At 35.5% G+C, this 24,998-nt stretch overlaps 1 protein-coding gene across 1 annotated transcript in view; it reads left to right on the top strand.

The window, feature by feature from the left end:
• The window catches only part of VTI1A (vesicle transport through interaction with t-SNAREs 1A), a 273,558-nt gene that overhangs the window by 51,350 nt on the left and 197,210 nt on the right, over positions 1 to 24,998 (top strand). Inside the window, exons 5-6 of the mRNA XM_009326051.1 lie at positions 5,680 to 5,700; positions 10,539 to 10,623. Coding sequence (XP_009324326.1) covers positions 5,680 to 5,700; positions 10,539 to 10,623 — 106 coding nt within the window. The remainder of the gene's footprint in view (positions 1 to 5,679; positions 5,701 to 10,538; positions 10,624 to 24,998) is intronic.

The raw sequence follows: 24,998 nt of genomic DNA, 5'->3' as shown, positions 1-24,998 counted from the left end.
GGCAACATTATATTCAGGGGAATTTGACCCACCTGTTAATATTTCTTTTGGTGCTGAAACTTGTTTGACAAGCTGTGTCTGAAAGCAGAATGTTTCTTTTCTTTTTGCAAATCATGTCAGCTATAATGAAAGTTGTGCATTCTAAGTTAGAAGTTAGTTGAAAGTTTTCTTAAATGTCAGATTTTCTCTTCTGACCAGATAGAATTTAAATTATTTTGATAGTGAAAGTGAAGCTCATTTAAATGTTACTTGATAAATGCAGTATTAAATAAGGAAATGGAACAGAACCACATTCTAAAATTTTTAGTATCTTCTACCCTCAATATAAGCTCTGTTCCACTAAGGATTGGAAAAAAGAAAGACCTGGAGACTTATCCCAGTACAATGAATTTTAAAACACAGACTCCTTAAGCCTTAATCTTATACAGTATTTTAAATGTGCTGTGTAAGTTTTAAAGTCTGTAATAGACTTTAGTACATACATTAATGAAATTATACACAGCATACAATATATCTGTAGACTCTGTAGTGTACAGCAGCTGTAGTATCTATATGAAGGGTCAAATTTAAAAGATATTAATCTTCATATTTATATGTCATAGCAAGGGAAGATTCCAAAATTTGAATAAAATAACAAGGGGTTTATATCTCTAAGCAGTGAGCTTATGGAAAGGATGATTTCAGGGAAAAGAGTTTCGCAGTCTGCACGTCATGATCGTAAACTCAGTCCTGTGAAAGTGTTAAGATTCACATTTTATTTCTTTTAAGGTGCTGCTATTTTTACATTTCAAGAAAAAATTGTGTGAATTCAAACATAAAAGGGCAATTGTGATAAGAAGCTTTACTTGTAACAGAATACCCTATGTGTAGGGGTGAGATAAAATATTTTATTTTCGCTTTTTAAGGAATGGTTAAATAACTGGTTCACATGCACTTTTTGCGAGTTATGATCTTTTTTCTAAACTTGATGGAAGCAACATGGTCTCATCTCAAGGAACCAAATGATACTTTCAGCCATTTGTCAACGTGAGTTTTTTCTTCTAAATGTCCACTTTTTAAATGGAAGAAAATTTTGGGTGGTAAAGGAGTTTATGTAGTAACCCAGCTTGAAATTGTTACCCCCATACCTTTGAAAGTTCTGAATTTTTTTCTTTTCTTCCTTGAAAAATGTTATGAAATATCACCATAAAGGAGTCAACTAACTTCTTTTAAATATGTGAATGCCAGTATTTTTAAAAATATTATTGTGTTGTTCCAATAATCAATATTACAGTCTTTTTCTTACAAAATATCATTATTTATATTTGTACTTATCTTATATGCATGTAGTTATGGGTACAAGCAGTTAGTGCAAGAACTTCAGTCTGATGTTGAGCTTATCAGAACGTGCAGCTATCCAAATCAAGTGTAAGGTTTGGGTACTTATCATCTAGTGAACATGTTATCTTGATGTATTTAACTCAGTAACTCCAGGCCTAATACACTTTCGCTCTTGCACATTATAATATTAATAGAAAGCTTGAACTAGATGATGAAAGGACGCCCAGGTATAACTTACAGCTGTCTAAAATATCTGAAGATGTTTCAAATTCTTGCTTTAATTTTGTCTGATGGAAATAAATATAGGTAGATGGACTGACCCTCACTCCAATCTTATGGGACTTTCACTTACCAATCAGTGTGGGTTAGGTTGAGTTAAACTGGAAGGTGGTGTGGTTTTTTTCCCCCAGTTCAGTCACCAAACTTTGAAAGAGGAGAGGAGAGGAGAGGAGGGATTCCTCTTCTGACAAAGGAGTTTGTTGAAAAAAGTTGCCAGCTCAGAATTGCTCCTGTACCAATCCATAAATACTAGTAAAATCTGCCAATAGAAATGCTGAATATCTATTCAGCATTTAGACTGGGGTTTTATGCAAGGGAAACAAGAGATATGAGCTGTGCATTTTAGGTATGGTCTTTGTCATCATGATAAACATTTGCAAAACATTTTTGGTGGAGGGAGAAGACGAAAAGGAACTTGATGTATACTGGTTAGTACAACCATATTAAGTATCTAGAAATAAATGGAGCACAATTTGGATCCTTTCTGTATTCAACTTCTGTTTTTTGAGTTGAGTTTCAAAGGTACAGTTACAGCAAAACACAGCCAAGTTATAAGCTGTAATGAATAGGGTCATGGGTATGAGTTTCCAGTTGTTCTCCCAAGCAGAAAGCTTGAAGTACAAAGAACAGACTGAAGAACTAGCAAATTATGATTGGTTTTTTGTCATCATCTTTTTTCCTAAATGTCTCCCATAAGTAGCTGTCATCAGATGTAGATGACAACAATGTAGAATACCGTGGCCTTATAACAATTATACCAAGATTTAACTAATTTTACCAGATAAAGCATATAGAAACTTCTTGTAAGAAGTTATAAGAATCATACAATGCTGCTATTCAAAGCTTTTTTTTTTTAATAAATGCATCTTTTTTTAATGAGATAAATAGTGGCATAATGTTCTTAATGCATTTAGGGTTTAGTAAAGTCATTGCTTAATATACATTAATTTATTCTTAATTTGAATCAGGTGAATGTAGTCAGATGAGGCACATACAGAGGTTGAGAATCAGGAGACATCCCTTCTCCCATCAAAAAAACCCCACCTCACAACCCCAAACCCAAAAACCTACTGTGTGCATTGGGTTGTTATTTATTTTCCAGGAGTGGTCTTAAACGACTCTGTTACTTTCAAGTCTTATTTGTCATTCTGGCCACCAATGTTTATCAAACCCCTTGAAAGTTTTGAGCTTTTCAGTGCAGTGATACACTACTTAAAGTTGTGGCTTCACTTTAATAATCATAGAACTGTTTTGATTCATATGTTTTTTAGAAAGCTTATGTTGGGTTCAGTCAGAAATCCTTCTCGACCAAAATAGTGTCAGGTACAGTATTACCAACTTCCTTGAAATATAATAGTATTCCTTTCTCTTTCACAACTATGTTCATTAATAAGTTTAAATAAATTCGCATTAGATTAAATTGCGTGTCTGTATACACATACACTGTATATGTGATTTGTGGTGAACAAATATTTTGTGGCTACTTAATTTCTGACTACAAAGTTCTGATAATATTAGATTTGGGCTTGCTGTGCATAAAGTGTGTCAAACTTCAGCTACAGACCAGGGGGTGAAGTTGGTCAATTTAATTCCCCAAGATCTAAAGAAGGTCGGTATCATTTCATATAGCCCTGGCAGAGCAGATCATTACCAGACACAAATCTGTTCGTTACATGCCGAGGGTTTATAGCAAAATAAATAGACTGTCATCATAAGTTCAGAAAATTGTGTGTTCGACCCACGATAATGTGTAAAGGGCGTTTAATAGAGTTCAGCATTTATTCGTTATCTATATGCGGACAGAGACGGCGGTAGCGTTATCAGCTTTTTAAAAAAAATTTGGTAGTTTTCTATGTCACGTGATGTGCCTCACAGACATACACACACACACACGTGTGCGCGCACACACACACAGAGGCACACATCCCATCTTGCTCCCTCGCTCTCTGCGGCGCAGTTTTGATTTTAGTCACAGCAGAAGGCTTAGCCACAAGAGATTCCACTGGTTCAAACCAGCGTAAACCAGATTTTTTTTTTTAGCCTACAAAGGAACAGATTACCTCTTGTATCGAATTCTGTATTGCAAAAAAAAAAAAAAAAAAATCTTTGTTTCAAAAATATGCTGATTATCATAACCTAAAATGGTGGCTGCACACAGCTTAATGCTGTTTACAGTTGAGCGGTGAGCATTATAAAAATAATGTTTCAAAATAGAAAAGTAAAGGTAACGCATTTTCATTAAGAGCATTGTTAAATGGAGGAAAAATACATCTTTTGTTAATTTGAATGAGTATCTTTCAGCCAATGTTAAAAAAACCCAAACCCTCTCCCATTACTTAGCTTAGCTGCAAATCCCATGCAGAGCTTAAATTCAGCCATGCAGCACAAACAAGATAGAACATTTTTGTTTGGGACCTATTGAAAAAACAAATGTGCAGCATTTTAAAACTCTCATTGATTATAGCAGGGTGGCATGCCCAAACGGGCTCTATTGCGGGAGAGTAGTTTTAAACTTTGGCCCTTTAAGTATCATAGTCAACTGAAGAATGGTGGCCTCAGAAAGAAAAGATAGCTATGTGATCAACTCCCAGATCGTCTCTTTCTAAAAAGCCTTAATGTTTGCCTTTTTGGGGAAAAAAGGGGGGGGAAGATCTGGAGAAAGAGACCAATTTATGATAGGCCAAGCACTTGAATTTAAGCGCGGGTTTGGCGGACAATGCAGTTTTCTTTATACCAAATTCTAGCAAAGTTCTTTTAGCTATGTACTGAAGAGCCATTTCAGTTTAAGTCCGTGTGGTAGTAGCCCTCCTAATTACATCTAGTTAGAGCCTTGCTGTCCGTTTTGGTAACGGGGTGAGGCGTACGTTCAGTTTCAGATGAGCCATATGAAACAATAGAGAATCATGGAGGTTCTTTTGTTTCCTTCATGCTGGCGAGACTTTGTTAGCAGTAAACATTCTCAGCTTACACACGTGTTGAAAATTGTAGTGTTATGAAACTGTAGGTGAAGTATCAGCATAAACTGAGATAATGATGTAGCTGTTGTAATTTCGAATTCAACTGGAATCGGTGAGAGAACTGTAATTTTTTATAAAGAGCCACTCTTACGCAGACATTTGTTGTGAGTAATTATACGTTTTGTTCCAGTACAAATAATTTATCTGTCTCTCTAAGGGGAGAGAATATTACAACATAGCTTGATAATCAGACTGGGGATTTATTTGGTTTTATAGTAAACCTGCCAGAGCAATATTATTAACAGTGTTAGATTGTGTTGATTTACAAGCATAAATTGATAAATATAAATGTATATACTATGTAAGTATACACACACACACTATGTGTGTATATATACACACACTGTGTAGCGGTCTAGGATTAAGAACCTGAAATGGGTCTTTTCTGAGGGAAATATGTTTCATGTTGTTCCCTATTCCTTTGTCTATTTTTAAATATGCTGTGTAATAAATCATCATTCTGAGCCATGTAACTAAGCTGCTTCATTTTTTTTAACTGGAAAAAAAATCTATATGAGGTTCAATAATAAAATTAGATAATACAGTTACATTAGAACTTGGGTATATAAAAATTGAAATACTGGTTACATGCTATAAAGATGCAGTCATCTATTAGTAAGTTAAATCTGCTAGTAAAATAAGAAATCAGTTGTCACAACTAAAATATACAGAAAACATTCTGAAAACTTGTATATACAAAACCACTTCAGCTGTACAATCTTCGAAGAGAGGAATAGTAAACTTGTTTTTTTCTTTATAATATAGACTTCTATGAAGTCATTCCCCTTTATTTCATGATGGTGTCTTAGATGTGGTTTAAAAGAGAATTTCACACTATTCTCTTTGTTTAATGTGACAGTGTGAGAAAGTGATCTTTATTCGTTCAAAAAACTCTGCATGTAGTCTATGTTTAGGTTCTTTTAATGTGTTTGTCTGTGATTTTTAAATGCTAAACATGTAAACAGATAAATTGTCAATGTTAATTCTGTATCCTGTCACACAACTGATCTTTCTTTCCTGCCATTTCTTTCCTTTTTATCTTTTTTGTGCGTTCATGTTGCAGTTGATAAAATTACGTGAAGAGGTGAGTACTTTCTTGCTTTTTGTTGTCTAGCTTTCCCTTTAAAGCTGAGTTTCTAAATCTGAAGTAGATCTTTTTGTTCATTGTTGCAGGGAAATCTACACAAAGCAAAAATATTGATTACATTGCTTTAAAATATTCACTGTTGTGCCTCTTTTTCCCTAATAATTGTATACTTACATAGGAATCTCTAGATCAAACCTTGGAAATTAACATTCTTTGATAGTGGAAATTTTTTTTAAAGGCACTAGAAAAAGAAGGGGAAAAAAACCCTATTATTTGATCTCTGCTAGAAACCCATGATTAAATCAGATACAGTAATAATCATGTTTGCATCACAAAACTTTTGATAGGGTAAATACATTTATACGCTGGTATTGAAAGTGAAAGCATTGCTTTGGTAAAAACCTGTGCTGAAACACTGTAAGAATTACACAGTATTTCACAATGTTTTGAGTTTGGTGTGAGGTATTCAAGTAGCTTATGTATTATATTGGATATTGTACACCCACTGAAAATACAGTACAGGTAGACCTACGCACACATATCAATATTTATTATTTATTTGTGAGTGCTGTAGATCTGTAGGTGTAACACTAGAGATCAGTATTCCAGAACACCTTTCTTCCAGTTATAAAATGACTCATAAATATTTAGAGAGAGAAGCCTGTTTTAATGGTCAGTTCCTCAAATGTTTCAGTATATTTTCTGAAATTAAACTCCTCTGTTACTTACTGCTGTAGCAAAGCAGGTATCTGAACTGCTTTTTTTATTATTTCCTGATAGCTGCCAAAAAGAAGGTCTCAGTAAAGTCAAGATTACTTACAGGTCACATTTCTGAAGGGTTTCGTACAGAGAGTTTGAACCAGTGAAGTATTTGAATAAATATATTTAGAAGCACGAGTATTTTAACATCACATATTTGTCTGGTATCTTCTTTTTGAAACGTGTGCCCAGACATATCAGTAATGAATACTGAGCTCTGCAGGAAATGATTTGTAAGTTTTAGAAATGGTGATGACAAAGAATTGTAAAGTAACCAGATTAAGGACAATTACAGAGAATTCTTAAAAACAGTTAAGATATTTGTGATACAAAGATTCTTTCACTAGTTCCCTGAATGCTTTATTTTTCCCTCTTCTTGTGGAGCTGATATTAATATATAAACAGTTAACAAAAAAAATTAAACAAAATAAACATGTAACCACATGAAAGCCCTCCCACCACTGCTGAGCTCCCCTCCCCAATAGTCCCGGTATTTAAACAGATGACAATATTGTTGCAAAGGTTTGTATAGCCTGATTTCTGAGATTTTTCAGAAGAACAAGGTTCATTTGCTCATCCCTTTAACAACATCTGCACGTCTGCTCTTGTGCTTTTGTAAAAGAATGTAGTAGGATAATTTTTGCTTGCAAACATAGATTGTAGTTTTATAAACATAAAGATTTCTAATTTGTAAATTTACTCTGAAAATTTAATCAGATATAAAGAACAAAGCTGCTACTTAACTGCTCTTCTTTTTGAAATAGCTATGAAGGCAAATAAGAAAATTCAAGTTGTTATTGCAAAGGGCTGCAACTTGGGAGCTATACTGGACTCAGTCATACCTTTTGGAGCTTATAAATCTTCTTTGTTAGCCACCTAAAAACTTTTGACATTGCTTCTAGTAATCTTTATTGCTTTTCTTTGCTAGCCTCATAAGTTACTTTTTCCTCTCTCTGCATATAGTGAGAGCAGCAGCAAGTAGAACTAAATAAAGGGATTTATTATTTTGTCTAAATCAAAATTGTACAGGTAGAGAGAGAAATAATTTAAAAACCAATTGTTAATATTCTGTTCTCTGCGCTTAGGTACCCACTATGTGTTGGATAGGTTGTAATTGCAATGGTGTTTTTACACCCAATGCAAAATGCACATTGAAGTTTAAATGAAGGCTAGTACAGTGACTCAGGCATAATTCTTAACTTGTCACATAGTGAAACATCAAGGCATCCCCAATTATAGTTCTCCTAAGGAGGTATGAACTGATCTTAAAAGAAATTGTGGTTTGCCATACTGTTTGTTAATAAAACCTGCGCTTCCTCTCATTACAGGGCTCTATTCTAGCACACTTGCCGTACACAGGCTTCCATGGAGGCTGTGTCGCTCTGTCTTTTGAGCTCCTGAGTTCTCAGTTTGAATCCAGCCCACATGGAATAACTAAATCTCTAGTGATAGCATGCCACTTTGCAAAACTTCCTTATATAACTCCAGATAGAAGCTGTTTCTGAAGCCGCAAGACGCACTGAATCGCCTCGCTACCCACCTCACAGAGAGCGGGGGATACTGCGGGAGAAGGAGTCTGGGGAAGGGTGGGAAGCAGTTGAAAGCATCAGCTGCTACTGTAGGGCACTGATTTCATGACCGAAGGACGGGGTGCCTCTAAACCCAAACAATGTAAATAACACCACCCTTTATAATAAAAACGAGGTTTCATTATAGAATGGCCTGGGTGGAAAAGTTCTGAAATCAAGTAAGAAACAGCTCTGAGTTAATGTTAGCACTGAGTTCACAGGGCTTTATTATTCTAATGGCTCGCAGTAAGACAACTGAACTGTGGGCTTGTAATTTACTTTTTAGATTAAACGTGGCTTATATAGTATATAAAAATATACAGTTAAATGCTAATTTTTTCTGTTGGGTAGCTCTTCCACATTGTAATGTGAAATCTGATTATTCCCCCCCCTCTCCCTTAACGTAGCAGAATAGTCTTTTCATTTCCAGTACACCACTACAGCACTATACATCTGTTCTGTAATTATAATGTTCTACTCCTTGTGCTCACGCCCAGCCTGTGTTTTGGGTTGTTTGGCGGTTTGTTTTTTTTTTTAAATATCTCCTCTCTAACTTTTAGGATTCTTACCTTCTAAACTCCTCCTTTATATCCCCCCCCCACCTTCTCTCCTACTTTTCTTTCTTGAGAGACATCAATGTAATAGTGTTAGGTTTCTGATGTTTTTTACGAAGTTTGAAATATTTAACACTAGTTGTTCTTTAATATCATTCGGGGGGGCAGTATTTGGAGAAAGGCACTGCAGGCTTACACTTGATTTTTTTTTTTTCTTCTAATGGGCAATGGAGAGGAACCAGCAGATGTTATGAAAAGGTGTCTTTTAAAAGAAAATTAAGCAAAATTAACACTAATTGTCTAGATTGACCATGAGTACTAAGAACATACACCACTCTAGTTGCTGTCGTGATTTCAATTACAGCATTGTAACTTATAGTTTTAAATTTTATTAAGTGCTTGTGCTGATTTTTTTTTTCATGGTGGCCTGCCCCCCATGAATGCAAAAGGCTTTTTTGCAATTTACTCTTAACATATCCACTGTGTATTAGACAACTCTATTAATTATTATAGACTGTTATTGCAGCTTTCCTGACCTTCACATTGGGTCCTATCTGTGCTGATCTAAATGCATTGTTTTAATGATTTCCCCCCCAAAAAAGAGAGAGGGGGGGAAAAAAAAAAGAAAAAAATTCAAGGCAAGCTTTGATGTGGCTTTAGCTGCCTCGATCATCTGGCCGCATCTCAGAGATGTGTCACCTATGCCGGGAGGGAATAGGGAAATCACGTTTTGAATGGTAATGATAACATACTAATCACTTCCTTTCTTTGAAGATAGAAGCGAGATATTCTGTCAGCATCCCTGGCTGCTAGAGCTTGGAGGCACTGGTCTAGGTGTATTAGCTTAAGTGTGCATGTCAATACAGCTTGCATCTCCCAAGATCCATAGGGGCTCATTAGAGCAAGGTAGATCGTTTCGGTAGACAGCCACTCAGATAATATGTATGGCACCTCCTTTTTTTATTATTATTAGAAAGCATTTCTTCAATTTTAAAATGACATCTGTCGACAAGGCAAAGTTGTAGGAAATATTTTTTGATAAATATCCAGAATGTTGTTTTTGGGTAAAGGGGTGCTCGGAAAGGTGTGTGTGATTACTTTACTGGGGGGGGTGTCTTATATTTTTTGATGGCTTGATTAGAGCTAGTCTAGGATCAAATTTCCAAAGGAAATGAGCTTACATGCTGAAATGTTGGTGTTTTGGATGGAGAATAAACTAATGAAAATAATAATTTCACTTTTTCACTATTGCAGACTCCCCAAGTGAAAATGTATTGGAAGACGCATTTTTACTAGAGTTTATTTATCTCATAAATGGGCAAATGACTTCTGAGAAAAATACCTTATACCTGCATGTGTGTATATATTCATATAGGTATTTAGGCATTAGAGTTGTAAATCAAGAAACCAGTGTTTTGTTTCTACACCTTTTTAGATCAAACAGTCTGAAGAATATTCATGCTGTTCAGTATTCTGTATGAATAGCTCATTGTTTTTATCACCTCACTTGACTAGTACACATAAAGGAAATATATCCTCTGCTGAAAATTAAGTTCATGTTAAAAACTACCACTTGCATTTAAAGTGATGGTTTCATCAAACTGTAGTTCAATAGAAATCATGGGTGCTTGCATACATGTGTCACAGGGAAAATCTATTTTGGAAATGCTCTTCAGACACGTTTCCTGTATAATAGTCACATTCTGGTTTGTGAGTTCATATAAAAGAGTGAAGCACATATTCCATGTTTCAAAACAAAAATGATTGGTACACATAATTATGATTGATCATAGAACCTGCCCCTTCCAGTGGTCCTCGTAACAGGCTCTTCCATAAAATATACGTGGATATTTTTATGTTTCGGAATATGAAAGCACAATTAAAAAGAGGGGGAGAACATTGTAGACTGCTGCCTGATTTATTTTTTTTCTCTCTCTCCCCTTTTCTTTTTCAGAGGGCACATCTGCTCGATAACACAGAGAGGCTGGAAAGGTCATCTCGGAGACTAGAGGCTGGATACCAAATAGCGGTGGAAACCGGTAAGAATTCTGAGAGTGAGCAAATTGTCTTGCTTATGCACAGCAGTCTTCACAACACATGACATTTCAGGGAAACTTCAAAGGCGAAACAGAGACAGCAGCCCGAGATGTGGTTTACATATTGGGGAGACAATTGGGAGCTTATTTGCGCTTATCTTTTTTCAAGTTAAAAGGCATGACATCTACTGAAAACAGTTCCTGAGGTTTAAAAGTATACATCTGAAAAGAGATGGAATACTTTGTCTAAATTCTACATTTGTCTTAATATGCAGTTACATGTTGTCAGTTTACCCACCCGCAATGATTGCTAGCACACACTGCAGACACCAGGTTTTTTGTCTTTCACTTTTATTCATATATGTAAAAAATATCATTTTAATAAATTTATAAGCTATTGACTACAGATTATATATAACAAGGTTATCAGCTCAATTTTCTTGCAATCAGTTCAGTGACTGATTATGCAGCTGTTTCTGTGCAATGAAAGAAGTAAGCAAACCATACCCCAAAATATACAGATGGAATCAAATTAAGGGAGAAGGCTAAATTGAGGCTCAGTTATTGAATTAGTGGGTTTTTTATTGACTACAACTTTTCAGTTGGTATTTTCAAAATGTTTTTACTAAGTTTTAGCAATTTATAGTGGATTTTTTTTAAACCAGCAATAGCTAAGCCTCCAAAGTCTAATCCCCTTAAATAAAGCTTGCACAAAGTTACAGAAAGTTTCAGAAAATGTATGTTTGAGCAGTGAAGTAATTTTCTGGCAGAGAGTCCCAATTAATTGATATATTCCAATATCTTTTTAGAATTCAAGCCTTATTTAAGAGGTAAATTAAGTTGAACCCTTGTAGAGTTAAATATGGCTATGTTAAATGAATGGTATTACTAAAGTGCCTGCATTTTAATTATTCTGGGCTTAGTGCTGTGCACAATAATGGAATGGATGTATGGAACATACAGTGTAGATTTTGGAGGGGACAAGGAGAATTAATTCTCTTATGCCAGAGGATGACACATTAGTAGAGATGGACATATGATAGCAATTAAGTTTGCTTTCCTGCAGATTTTCAGGTCTGTTCTGTCAATGGTCATAACTTTTTTTTTTTTTTTTTAAAAGGACTATTTTAAACTGGTCAAAAATGGTTCCTGATCTGCTTTAGTTGAGCCTAGATCTTTCACAAAGAAAGAGTATATAAAAATTCAGACTGATCCTTTTGGGGAAGAGATACCTTATATCCTTTTCTACTCCATGTGGATTTTTTTTATAGAGATGATGATCATGTTAACTTCCATTGCATATCTCCATGGTGATCTCTCAGAAATATGGTTGGCATGCAAATGTATATTTATATGGAAGGAGAGTCTTTCGGTATCAAAACCAGGTGAAACTGCATTGAATTGCATAAAGTCACACTAATTCACCCCATCTTTGTGTCCGTCTTTTCATCTTGAGCAGTTTTATATATATTTCTTGTTCCCTAAACTCTGTGAAGACTAGTAGTGTAGCATAGTAGTGTCATATTATATGACATATTAATATTAAATAATTTGGAGATGATGACTTTGGAAATATTAACTTCATTATAATGTAGATTTTTGCAGAAGATTTTTATGGAAACGGATTAATTATATTTAGTTCCTGGCATGGATCATGCTGATTCCAGGTATGAGTGAATTTAGATTAATTCAGTGCAATGAAAGAATTTACTTTTGGAGTTACTGTATGATCATTCTGTGTTGAGGTGTCATAATAAAATATGCCATTTTGGAGTTTCAGTTCATTGTTGAGTTGACTCCTCAGATGCTGTCTTGCCTTGATTATTACTTTTGTTGCATAAAGATCTTCTCTACACAGCACTGTTGAGGCCACATCTGGAGTGCTGTTTCCAGGTCTGGGCTCCATGGTACAAGAAAGACATTGGCTTACTGGACTGAGTCCAGCAAAGGGCCATGAAGAGAATTAAGATACTGGAGCATCTTTCATGTGAGGAGAGGCTGAGAAAGCTGACACTGCTCAACCTAGAGAAGAGAAGGCTCAGGGGGAGCTTATCAATGTGTATAAATAGCTGATGGGATGGAATAAAGAAGAGGGAGCCAGACTCTTCTCAGTAATGCCCAGTGACAGGACAAGAGGCAATGGGCACAAATTGAAACCTGTGAAATTCCATCAGAACACAAAAAAAAACCCATTTACTGTGGGAATGGCCAAACACTGAAACAGGTAGCCCAAAGCGATTGTGGAGTCTCTCTCTGTGAAGATATTAAAAATCCAGGTGGGCATGGTCCTGGCTGTAGGTGACCCTGCTTGAGCAGGGTCTTGGACTAGATGATCTCAAGAGGTCCCTTCCCACCTCAGCCATTCTGTGATTCTGTGAGGAGGAGGAGGTGGAGGTGACAACCTTTAAGTATCTATTCTACTTTATTTATGTGGTGTCTTTTCACAATCACGGATACATGTTGCTTATTGTAATGAAGCTGGATGATTTTCACCTCTGGAATAAGTCACATTTGGTTCTTTCTTATTACCTTAATCAGCAAAAATACATATACTATTTTAACCTGCCCCTGTGATCATCTAAGGATTAATCTGACATCACATAACTAATTTAATGCAATTTCACATTACCATTCCTGAAACTTACCATGATAAATTGGATGCTTTTTTCCTGTTTGCATCTTTAAATTGATAAGCCCTTTCATCTTATGTACAGTTGTTCATACAAGCTGAGATCTGTTGGAAGGTCTGACTTCCTTCTTTGAGCAGTGCCATTGATTCATGGGCTTCAGTGGTGTCTGAACAGGATGCCACTTATGTCACCATCTCTAAGACACAATCCAACACTGACTGTCAGGCTTTCATAGTTTGTTGGCTATCATTTGTTGATACTGAGGATGCTTAAATCTATGCAGAAACCTCCTGAAGGACTAAGCAAAGCCTTTAGTATCTGGTAACTAGTTCTGTAGTACTCAAGGCCTGCTGTAAAGAGAAGAACGTTATTCTAAATATTGTTAGGGGTATGTTGCAAATTTAACAGGCGTTTGAGTAGCTGATTTGGTAGACCAGAAAGTTCATCAGAGCATTTGCATTTTAATTGCCTGAGATGTATGGCACAAACACGAGGGAAATGTCTCAGGACATACAGGGAAACCACTGGCTGTTTGAATCTTGAAGGTCTCCGTTGTTTGTACCAAGTAGGGGAAATTTTAATAACAGCTGATAACACTGCAAAGTGCACTCATCTGCTTTTTTTAAATCAAAATATTGTTTTAAAAAATATTTCTTGTTGTTATTTTTCTGGTTTTATGTTATCATCTGCTTTGCTGATAAGGAACAGACAAGCAAGTTTACAGCCTGGTTAGTAGGCACTTCCAACACCACTCATACTTATGACGCTAGAGCTCAGTATTCTTAATTTCAGATCATTTAGTCTGACCATATAGCCTCAGAATGTGAGAAGGATTTTTAAAAACGTATGAAAATTGCTCGTTTCAGTCAAAAGGAGAGTCCGTTGAATTAATCCTGATTAATCACAAAATTCTTCCTGTTTTGGAGGGAGAGATTTCCTAATTCCACTCCCTGTGCTCGGTTTTCCACAGCATCAAATTGAATTCTAGAACTTCCTTATTTTGCCTGCAGAGTGTAACGTAGTAAGGTATCCCCTTCTTTGTCAAGTCTTAGATACGTTGGCTCAGACAGGAGTATGTTGAATAAGGAATAGTTCAAAATGCTTCATTCATCTTCAGAGATAAAATTGGCATGCAAATGTAAAACACTGTCAAGGAGAAGAAGAGCAAACCTTGTTGTAGAGGACCATTGTAATCTGCAGTTGAATTGCTTTCAGCAAGTTCTTCTCAACTGCCAGATACTTTCTAGGGAAAAAAATCCTGGTGTTTATATAATACAGACTTCATGACAACGTAAGAGAGAGATCCAACCAGTGAATGTTGTCCAGGCTTTCATGGCAAAACTACGTTGCAGGTACTTTTTTTTTTTTTTTCCCCTTCATGAACCTTAGATATTTCTATAGCTTTCAGTACATGTAATTTGAGAACAAGTGTTGAGCTTGCCTCTGTGAGTGATGATTATTGGATATTATGCTGTGGCTCTGAATCTCTCTGAAATATCTGTGCTACTAGATGAGTTTGTAGTTTGTGGGTAATGGATCTATTCTTTGCACTGAATCTTAAAATTTTGTCTTGGCTTCTGTTTTTATATCCCTTTTGTGATATGTAAACATGATGTTTTAAAGAAAAGAAATCAAAGGAAGAAAAACTCTCTTGTTCCATTTACAGAAAATCCTTCTGAATCTCGACTTTAGGTTGCTTAAATTTTTTTTTCCAAACCTCATTACTCTTTGGGAATCCCAGGAATATGTAATTCTGAAATAGTTAAAGGAGAAATATCTCTGAGCAAGAGACACAACAGCTTATTTCCCACCCTTGTGTGACATGAGTAATTCTCGGTACTAAGGGATCCAAGCAAATTTCAGTGGCTTTCACTTGTTGTAATGAACTACAGTCAAATCTCCCTTTCTGGACTGAGCCATAAGTATATAATGTAATGTAGTGGTAGCCTAGCTGACAGGCAGATGGTTAGACCTGCCTCAAAGTATCGGCAGCCTTCTAGGTGGAAAGCAATTGAGAATCTCATTAGACAAAGAGGTGGTTTTACTTCTTTATGAAATAATAGTAGTTACTGTCTTATCTGGATGCAGAATTGAGTGAAAGTACAGTGAATGGATCAGTGAAAATGTGTTAAGAAATGTTTATAGAGGGGTCCTGAAGGCAGGAGTCTTCAAGTTCAATGACTTTAGCATGAATAGGGAACTATTTTAGAACGACTCCAGTAGGTGCCTTCCCGGATGTGGGTAATGGAATTTGAGGTACTAGCACATTGTCCACAGCAGCATGCCACACATTTGGATTCCTGACTCCTTTACTGATGGAACAACCTGAACCCCAGGCATGTCCCCTGAAGGACCTTCTCCCTCCATATTTCAGGGGGTGCTTGTGCTGTTCAGATGTCATAAAGGAGATGCACACTAGTGCTGACATAAAATATGTGAAACCATAAAAGTTGAAATAAGTATATCCATTAAACTGATTCCGTTCCATTACTGTGGCTTACTATATTGTCTACCTGGGTTTTCAGGTAGACAATATAGTAAGTGTTGCTATGATCAAACTAAAAAGTGTTTGCTCAGGTTAGAAAAAATTTAAATGGCTCTAACATCCAGTGTTAATTTAACAAAATAACAAACCCTAATGTTCATACATGTAGGGCTACATTAGACTAGTGGAAAGGGTGTTGCTTCTTTTGTGTTGTAATTTTGTATACTTAATAATTTGCTTGCATTAGTTAATATCACTTGGACCTTCACACCCCTGTTCTGTCTTCAGGTGCATGCATATTCCAATTACATTTGAGCTCCAAATAACTTAAGAGTATGGAAATGGAAACAAGGATTTGAAAATCAGGACCTTGCTTCTAGTGCCCCTTGCTTTAAATAAAAAAAAGTCTATTCCTGTCCCAGATATTTACACTTAATACCCACCTATTTCATCTCTAATGAATTATTCATACATGTATATGTGAATACTGTATGTAAAACCTTTCATTAGAGAAAGAGGGCTTCTGAGTTCTGGAGCATATACCAATATCTCCTCCTCAGGTGTTTCTTTGATATGCCAGAACATCTTTCTACTGAAATCTTAATCCAAAGTTTCTACAGTGAAATGAGTTTTTACGCAGTTTCCAGTCACCATCAGAGAGAGCTTTTTCATGATCCCTGTTTCTTCTGCTAGCAACAGTATTTCATGTTTCATATATAATTTTTTTCTTTGCTGGCTGATTTCTATTAAAATCTGTTTATTGTTTCAGAAATTCATTTTGAAGTGGCATATTGCATTCCTACATCTCTAAGCCCTCTGCCCTTCTTCGTAGTCTGGGCTTTAAAGTGGGGAGGAGGAAGAAATAGGGGAAGATTTTTGTTTCTGAGGATGTCAGGCCTCAGGAGTATCCCAGCTCCACGGTCATGCCGGGGGGAAACATGTTCAGGTAGTGCTGCTGCCTTGTAACAAACAGTCAGAAGCAGCATCGAGAGGGCATGGAGAGACCAAACTACTCGGTTTCCATTCCTTAGTGTTTTACAGTGCAGTTGTTGATACCAGCAAAGTGCTTTTTACACCTTGCTGGTTCGTTGCTTGTCCAGTCACCAAGCTGCTCCCTCCGACTTCATATCTGCCACCACCTCCCTCCTGGCCCTCCCGTCCTCCTTCCCTCCCTCTCACCAGCCTTCCTAGCTCTGACCTTCCTAATTCTAGCTCCAGATTTCTCTTTAATACTTTGTCTCTATCCAGATACTCCTGCACATATTTATTCAAATTCTGGCACCATCCCCATTTTCCTTAGCTCTGTGTTTCCTCTTAAAGATTTGATTCAACAGTAGTATGGGCCTTGCATGTTTTTGGTAGTGAAAAGTTTACCCAGTAACACATCTAACCTTGTCTAGTAGTGTTCAAAGTCAGTTCTCTCTGCTCAGTGGCCCTCTGCATTTGTGTGTGTTGTCTCAAATGCAGGATACAGATTTTTTGAGTATATTCATATATTTGCAAATACATAAAGTTCTTACCAAAAAGTAAACAAGTGGTGAATTTTCATTATTTAAGTACTGTCCTCTAACTACTTTAGAGCACCAAAAAAAAAACTTTTCCAACTCCTTTTTTTGAAGAGATGAGAAAAACTTGTTTTGTAGAGTTTTTCACAGTCTATGCAGTGTTGTAAGACCATTTCTGTTAAAAGCTTATCTTTTGGGTACTCAGCACCTTTCAACTGGAATTCCAATACAATGAATGCTTATCTTTCCTTTCACCTCAGTAGGTTTGGGATTATACCATTAATGCAGCAAATAAGGAATGTCAAATCTGTTCAGTAGTACAGATTTGCTAAGGTATAGTAGGAAAAATAGTGATCCAAATTTGGCCATTTTGTCGCCTGTTCTGGGAGAAGTCCCAGGTTATTTTAATGTTCACTGATGTGCAGGAATTCGTTATTGTGCCACGGGACAACTCAAATTCAGACTTGTTAGGAACTGGCATCCAGTTGAAATAAGTTTGTTTAAGACTGATTTTTGGATGAGCAAAACATTGCGATAACTGCTTAAGGATACTACATTATATCTAGTAAAACAGTGTTAAGATTGTGGATTTTTATTCCATGCTAGAATGATGGAAACATTTCGTTTCAGATATCACTACTTATGCCTAAGTACTTCCCATGTGCATTCTGGGCAAATAATCATATAGGTTGAAATCTGTATATATTTTCACAAATACCTTGCACTTGTCACAGAATATTTGTGAATAATATTAATATCTGAATTATGGACTGAACTCAGAAGATAACTTTTAAAACGTTATTTTACAAGCACTGTATTGGACCACCTCTGCTGTGTAATAGTACAGTTCTACAGGAAATAACCTCTTACTGAATCACTGAAGACAGCATTTCAATGTAACCTTTGGTGCTGACCCTCTTTCTCTAATGTGTAAGATGGTATTTATTGATGAAGGTATTCATTTTAGCTTATTCCTAAATCCCTAGCAAAGCTTTTGAAGACTTGTGTTATAATAAAAACGTGAAGGTTTCAAGTTGACCTATGTGGTTATATTTTTTGGTCTGGAGTTACATTACCTGCTTCTTTCAATTTTGAAATTATTTAGCCTCAGGGAGGTTTCCCCCCTGTGATAACATTTCGGAGTTTGTTGTCCGGTTCCAAGCAGGTAAGACAAATAAGGGGAAGAAGGATAAAAATAAGAAGATAAATAAATAGTACCTTTTTTTTCTAGCAGTCCAAGTAAACTCTACAAACTACCTTGGTTTGGCAAAGGGATAATGGAAAAAGCCACCAGTTTGTCTTTCCTCCATATATATGTATTCTCTTTCCTCCTTTGCACAACACTCTCAGCCACTGTGCTTAGGTGTCACAGAGAGATGTCAGAATTGTATCTAACATACTCTGGTTGTCTTCTAAAGTCCAGACAACGCATTGCGATAGGTGGACAAAGAATGTGAAGTCATGCCTATAGCAAAGAGACGTTCAACTTGTGTTGGCCAGAGAAACTCTCTCGGTCAGGTTTCATATTCTCCCTGAGAAAAAAAGAGTTGTAGAGGACTTGTCCAAAAAGTTTCAGATGGTTGGGAACTGCTGGTTAGTCTTCAATGGGTAGAATTCAAATCCTCATGTATTGTCCCTAGACACTCTTCCCTTTTCCCCATGATTTCTTCTCTTCCTCACGTCATATACCACAACCACTTCTTCTGAACTTTCACCAAGTGAAATGAATTGATTCTAAGTGATACTGGCTTGGCAATGACAGTCAGTCTGTTACAACCTTTAAAGAGCACAGCTGAATAGAATTACAAGTCCACCTTTGACCTTCAAATATATTAATGTCCTGCTAATTTAATGGCTTCATTTGGTGATTTCATTGTCCACAGAACATAAGCTATATATTTCATAAAAAATCAGACTTTGGTGAGTTATTTTGGGTGCCTAAGTAAACAACACGATTTTCAATAGTTTTTAAACAGATTTTTCACTACGTGGGCATGACTGAATTTGTACAGCATGGGGTCTTGTTGGGCAAAGGCTCTGTATACAACTTACATCAAGAAGAAAAGTAGATGAGCTTAGACTTGACAAAATAAAATACACCCTAGGGTTTTTTTATATTTCTTATTTGAAGCCTTCTACCTCTACTTCCTGTCAGGTTAACAGTGTTTTCCTCCAATTGCGCTACAGAACAAAGTTTAACATTAAAAAATTTATTTGTATCGAACATACTTTTCTAGGTAAAGTCAATATCAAAAGGGTTTTCATGGTAGATCATCTTTCAAGTGCAGTATTTTGCCCTTTTACAACTTAGGACTGAAGAGTTATAGTTACACAAGTACCTTTTTTTTTCTGGTAGAAATACGGAGGGAGAAAAGCTCAAACTTCTGTCCTGAAGTGAGACATTGAAGCAGATGATTTAAAAACATTGTTCTCACCCTGGTATGAACTGATTGAAGAGCAGCTTATCTAGATATTATTTCTCAATCTAGTTTAAGTCGTATCATAGTATTTTATGTTAATGATTTTCCTACCCTGCTTATAAAATATATTTTCTCCTGTAATATCTGGCATTTGTAGTCCAAAAAATTACCAAAATGTTGCATGTACAAACATGCAAATTTGTTTAAGTACTGAACTTTATGGAAACTTAGTTCAGTTGCAGTTGAAATGTCTGCTTGTGTAATGTGTGTCAGGTGAGGACAAAAACCTCTGATTTTTGCAAGTAATACTGGCCATCCAAGTCTCTATTTTTAAATCAAAACTTTGTTGTTTTTCAGTTAAATTTTGTTTGTACTCTCGCTTTTCAACAATGAGGCTTATCTTGGCCCAATAGCCCATAATATGAATTTTACTTGATTACTAAGTAGATCTATACATTGTAAAATTGAAATTAATGCCATTTTTACAGAAAGAGTCAGGAGTTGAATGTAGGAAGCTCTTTACTTGCTAGCTTGATTTCATGTCAGAGTGAGTGCAACTGCTGATCTGCAGTACCAGTTTTCTTTCTAAACTAACACAATAATTTTCTTTGAGTTGTTACAGCCTTGTTTTGAGAAACTACTGCTAGTTATTTGCTACCAGCTGCTGTAAGGAACTGTAGACCCACAAAATTGCTGTTCATGGCTTTGGAAACTACAATTTCACAATTTTCTATCAGTCAATCTAGGCCACTTACACAAGTCTGTCCATTCTTGTTTCTCTACATCCTTTCTTGGCTCAAGAGTGCCTTTTTGTTTTCTTTGTAGTAACTTATCTAGTTCAATGGAAGGTCGTTCTACAGATTCTGTGATTTTGTGTTCCTTCCATATTTTGCCAACTCTTCCCTCACTATTAATTTCCAGCATCAGCTGTGTATCACCTTGTGTTTGGTTTTCTGCCATTTGCTAATATTTACCTCAGATTACTTCACTAGCTCCAAAAATGTAAATGTAAAATTTTATATGAAATTTTATGCTCTTGGCCTAATCATCACAATTGTAATAAATGCTCATGGTTGTAAACATGCCCAGTTATTAGCAGAGCATACATATTTACATATTGAATTGCAAGGGGGTGTGTGCACATGCTTTCATGTGCCTTCTGGGAAAGAGAGGTTGTCTATTTTGCTCAGTACATTTCCAAAAAAGTTTGTAAGATAAGAACATGTTTCCATGAGTGTGTACTGAGGTCAAGCTCAGTGCAGTGATGTCTGAATCTAGGTATTATGAGTAGCTAATTGTTGTGAAATAAATCACACAATTTACATTGTGTATCTTGGAAAGATAAACATTGGTGCCAAGGTAATCTCTTATATCTACTTGGCTGGTCTCTACTATGATGAACTTTTCCATATTTTATGGCCTCTGTGACTCTATAAATGTGAAGATTTTGGAAAGTGTTCATGTATTTGGGGATTTGGTTCCTGTTTAGGTCTCTTGCAGGATCTAGACAGACAGTGTGCAAAACGGTTAGATGAAGAGAATGGTTCAGTCTTTGCTTTTTTCATTATTCACATAGATGCAATAATTCTTTGTTTTTATTACATGTTTCTTGAAAATATTGATTTGATTTTTATAATTGAGTGTTGTAAGATTTCCATGTGTTGAATGTCTTTGCACTGGACTGCTACAATAATTGGCTGGAACGCCATCTTGAGAAATTTTGTGCAAATGACTGGTTATATTTGCTTTAGTCCATATCGAAGTGCTTTTGCTGTTTTAGTGCTGTATTTTTCAGTAGTGAATTATCAAGTAGAGAAGCATTAAGAATGAAATGTAGATACCACATAGACTTTTTTTCATTATTTTAATTTTAAAAAATTAACTGTGTTCAATTTTATGGTGAGGATGTATTTTAAAGCCAGTCTAGAAACTATGATATTTTCTTAAATTAGTTTAAAACGGTGAGTCAGAGTCTTGCTCAAATGTTAATGAGTCAAGTGGAGGGTTTTTTATTGCATTCATCGTAAAATATTCTATACAACAAAAATTCTAGCATCAGCATAAGCTTTATAAATATGTCATGTACTAGATTAAGTGTTAACTATAAGTATTTCTAATAAACGTTAATTTTAACACTGTCCCTAATTTTTATCGTTCCAGTTTATTGTGCTGAAAAGTTATTGTCTTAATTATTTTAGATTTTAAATAACCCAGCAGATGCAGAAAAAAATGTTACTTTCTTAGACTGATTCATGGTGAGTTAAGAAGTAGATTAATTGTTATAAAATGAGCAAGTCCGATCTACAGTTTTAAGTTCATATAAAAGTGGGACATGATGAAACTTATTTCAGGTTAAAAAAAAAAGTCGGGATTCAGGATCAGATATAATAAATTACAGAGCTGCCGTTAGGGTTTACTGTCTTTTTCTGTATTAATTAGGTAAGGTACCTAAATCAGATAGAAGAAAACGATACTTCATTATAGACCTGCTTTACCTTTTTCTGAAGTAATTGTAGGCACTTAACTCCATCTTCGGAGAAAACACTTATAAATATTTCTAAAAATCTGGCCCACAGAAATGAAAATGACACTATATTTGTAGAATAAATTCATAATTTGTAAACGTAAAATATGCTTGGATAAACTTTACTGTTTTCCCCATGTTGATGACAATTTTGATTTATTTTATTCAGCTACTAAAACAACAACATAATGTTTTTAACCTCCTTTTTCCAAGCAAGTTGCTTCAAATTCAAATTAAAAAAAAAAAAAAATCACATAACAAATAAGAAGAATATTCCATAAGCTACACAGCCCTTAAAGAAATATGTGGAGGTATGGCATATCCTCCTGACTACCCAGAAAGGACAAAATTAAGTTTGAAAGGTTTTCCTTTGGTGGAAATTGCCATGTTTTAATGGCTATGCAAACAGAGTGAGTGTTTCACTAAGAAAATAATTTAAACTAGTGGTCCAAAATAAAAGTGACTGCAGTTATTTAATTGCAGGTTTTTACTGCTAAATTAAATCAAATGTGTATTTCTGTATGTTTGTAAAGAGCAATGCTTAGTTCCTCTTAGTTACATATAGTTATCTGCATAATCATATTCCTTTAAACACTTTAAAAGCTTAGAACATTCGTAACAAACAAGACCTTTTATTCATCTGTAGTGCTCTGCGTAACACACTTGCACCATTATATATACATTTTGTCTGGGAACTACTGTGTTTTAGTAGCAAATGAATGTTTGAATATTTGCCTTGTAAATTTATGAAACTTGAAGCAGAATTTTGATATGGGCAGGTAAAATATTGAATTAACGCTGGAAATAGCTTTATATTGTGTCCTGTTGTGTTGAATCTTTGCTTGCTCAAATACTCAAAAAAAGGTACTGTCGCCAAAAACCAGATGACCCGTGTTTTCTCTCATATCTACAACACAGGTCTGGAGTCTGAGTATTAATAGTTGTAGTTCTGTACAATTTGTGGACTATCAGTCTTTCTGTTACAGCTTGTTCATAACATTTTCTTCTTTGCATAATGACAATCATAAAAAGTTCTTAAATTGTAAAGTTCAGCAAATGTGCTAAATATTATTAGTTTTGTAGTATCCTTGTTAGCCATTTTAAATGCTTGCCAGTAATGTGCACACTGTGCCTTGTTTGTGCCATAAGTTTAATAGCATCTCTTCATGCAAATACAATTCTTTAGAGATCTAATACGTAACTTCCGTATTTTGAGATGTTGTGTTATTGACCATTTGTAATAATGGAGTATCTAGCTGCAAAAATACCTGTACGGGCTTGACATTTCCTGAAACTTATTTCCTTCCCAGCCGTTTTCCAAGAGTACACTCAGAGCTTCATTGGTATTTGTCAGTGTAAATTATCAGGAGACTAATTGCTCGCTTCTGGTTTTTCTTTAGACGTGTGATTGCTTGAGTAACAAACTACAAACCAGAAGAAAACTTAGCGTGATTTTACAAGGGCCTGATCCAGAGTTGAATGAAGGCAGTAGGAATGTTTCTTTCGATTTTGCTGAAGATCACGGTGGAAAGAATGAGGCATAAGAAAAATCAGAAAGTCCACAACTGTTATTTGGCTCCTTCTTTTCCTATGAGCTTTATTTTAATTTGGTAAAATATGTTAATGTCCACTTGATATTGGGTAGCCTCTAAAGTGGATTCATTTTTGGCGTTGGGAAGTAACACCGTGAATGGCCATTCTGTAGTTGGGAGACATTACGTTCAGAACTGAAGATATAGTTCCTGAAGCCAGTACTTCTAGATTAATAGAAGGTTCTGAGTGTTTGAAAACTGTTTGAAAATGATCCAAGTAGACTCTATTCTTAACTTTTAATGTTTTGGGTTTTTTGTACTGTATCAAATACAGTGCTTTCTTATCTCCAAAGATTAAATTTGCCCATTTTGCCTATGTAATATTTATATATGGACAGGAAATAGAAGTCAGTATCCAGATTTGTTGACCCCTGAGATATAATATTGACCTCAGTGAGTATTAACTTCTCAGATCAATAAATGCTGTTATTGACCTCAAAGAAAAATCAATAGCAGCTTGTTAATTTGCAAACTGTGACTGCAAGAAAATGGTACACATTTTGTTCTTCATTATCACCTATTTATATCTATATTTTAACGCCTTCAGTATTTCCACCTAGAGATCATCATGTCAAAACACTTCAATCCTGTCTGTTAGAAGGTTGGGGAGACAGGCATTATACATTATGGAATAAATGATGAGCAGTACATGTTACTTCCCATACCTCATGAAAATAATACCCTGAACGGTTGTATATCACCTGTGGTGTTTTCTTTTTTTGGGTAGTCCAGTTCATGTCATTTTCTCTGGTGCGCTTCATCAAAACATTGCATAAAAGCACTGTATTTTAGCTGCCAAGAGAACATTTCTACATGAATAATAAGGGGGATGAAAGACCGACTACTGGAAATGAAGAGACTGAAAGTGATCAGTATAAAAATCATAATTAATATACAGTAGATTTTTCCTATTTGCATAAGGATGACAGGTTTCTAGGCAAGAATCTGCTCTGCAGCAGACTGAAATATAACTATGTGACTACATAACAAAGAAAAAAGTTTTAAATGACAAAGTATTGGTGGAGAGGTGTTGTTTTGTATCATAGCAGGTTTTGTATATAAACACTGAAATGTCAGGTTTTACATAGCTTGAAATGCCTAAAAAACGCCTATTGCTGAAATTCAAATGTCATAACAGTTCTTCTGCATATATATCACTTTGATATTTAAACTTAAAAACCTCATAAATGATTTAATATTACTTTGGCCTTGTTATGATCTG

Source organism: Pygoscelis adeliae, unplaced genomic scaffold (assembly GCF_000699105.1).
Source record: "Pygoscelis adeliae isolate BGI_AS28 unplaced genomic scaffold, ASM69910v1 Scaffold4, whole genome shotgun sequence".
In the NCBI taxonomy this organism is placed as follows: Eukaryota; Metazoa; Chordata; class Aves; order Sphenisciformes; family Spheniscidae; genus Pygoscelis; species Pygoscelis adeliae.
The sequence above is the reverse complement of the archived record's forward strand: the minus strand, read 5'-3'. Positions and strand labels throughout refer to the sequence as shown.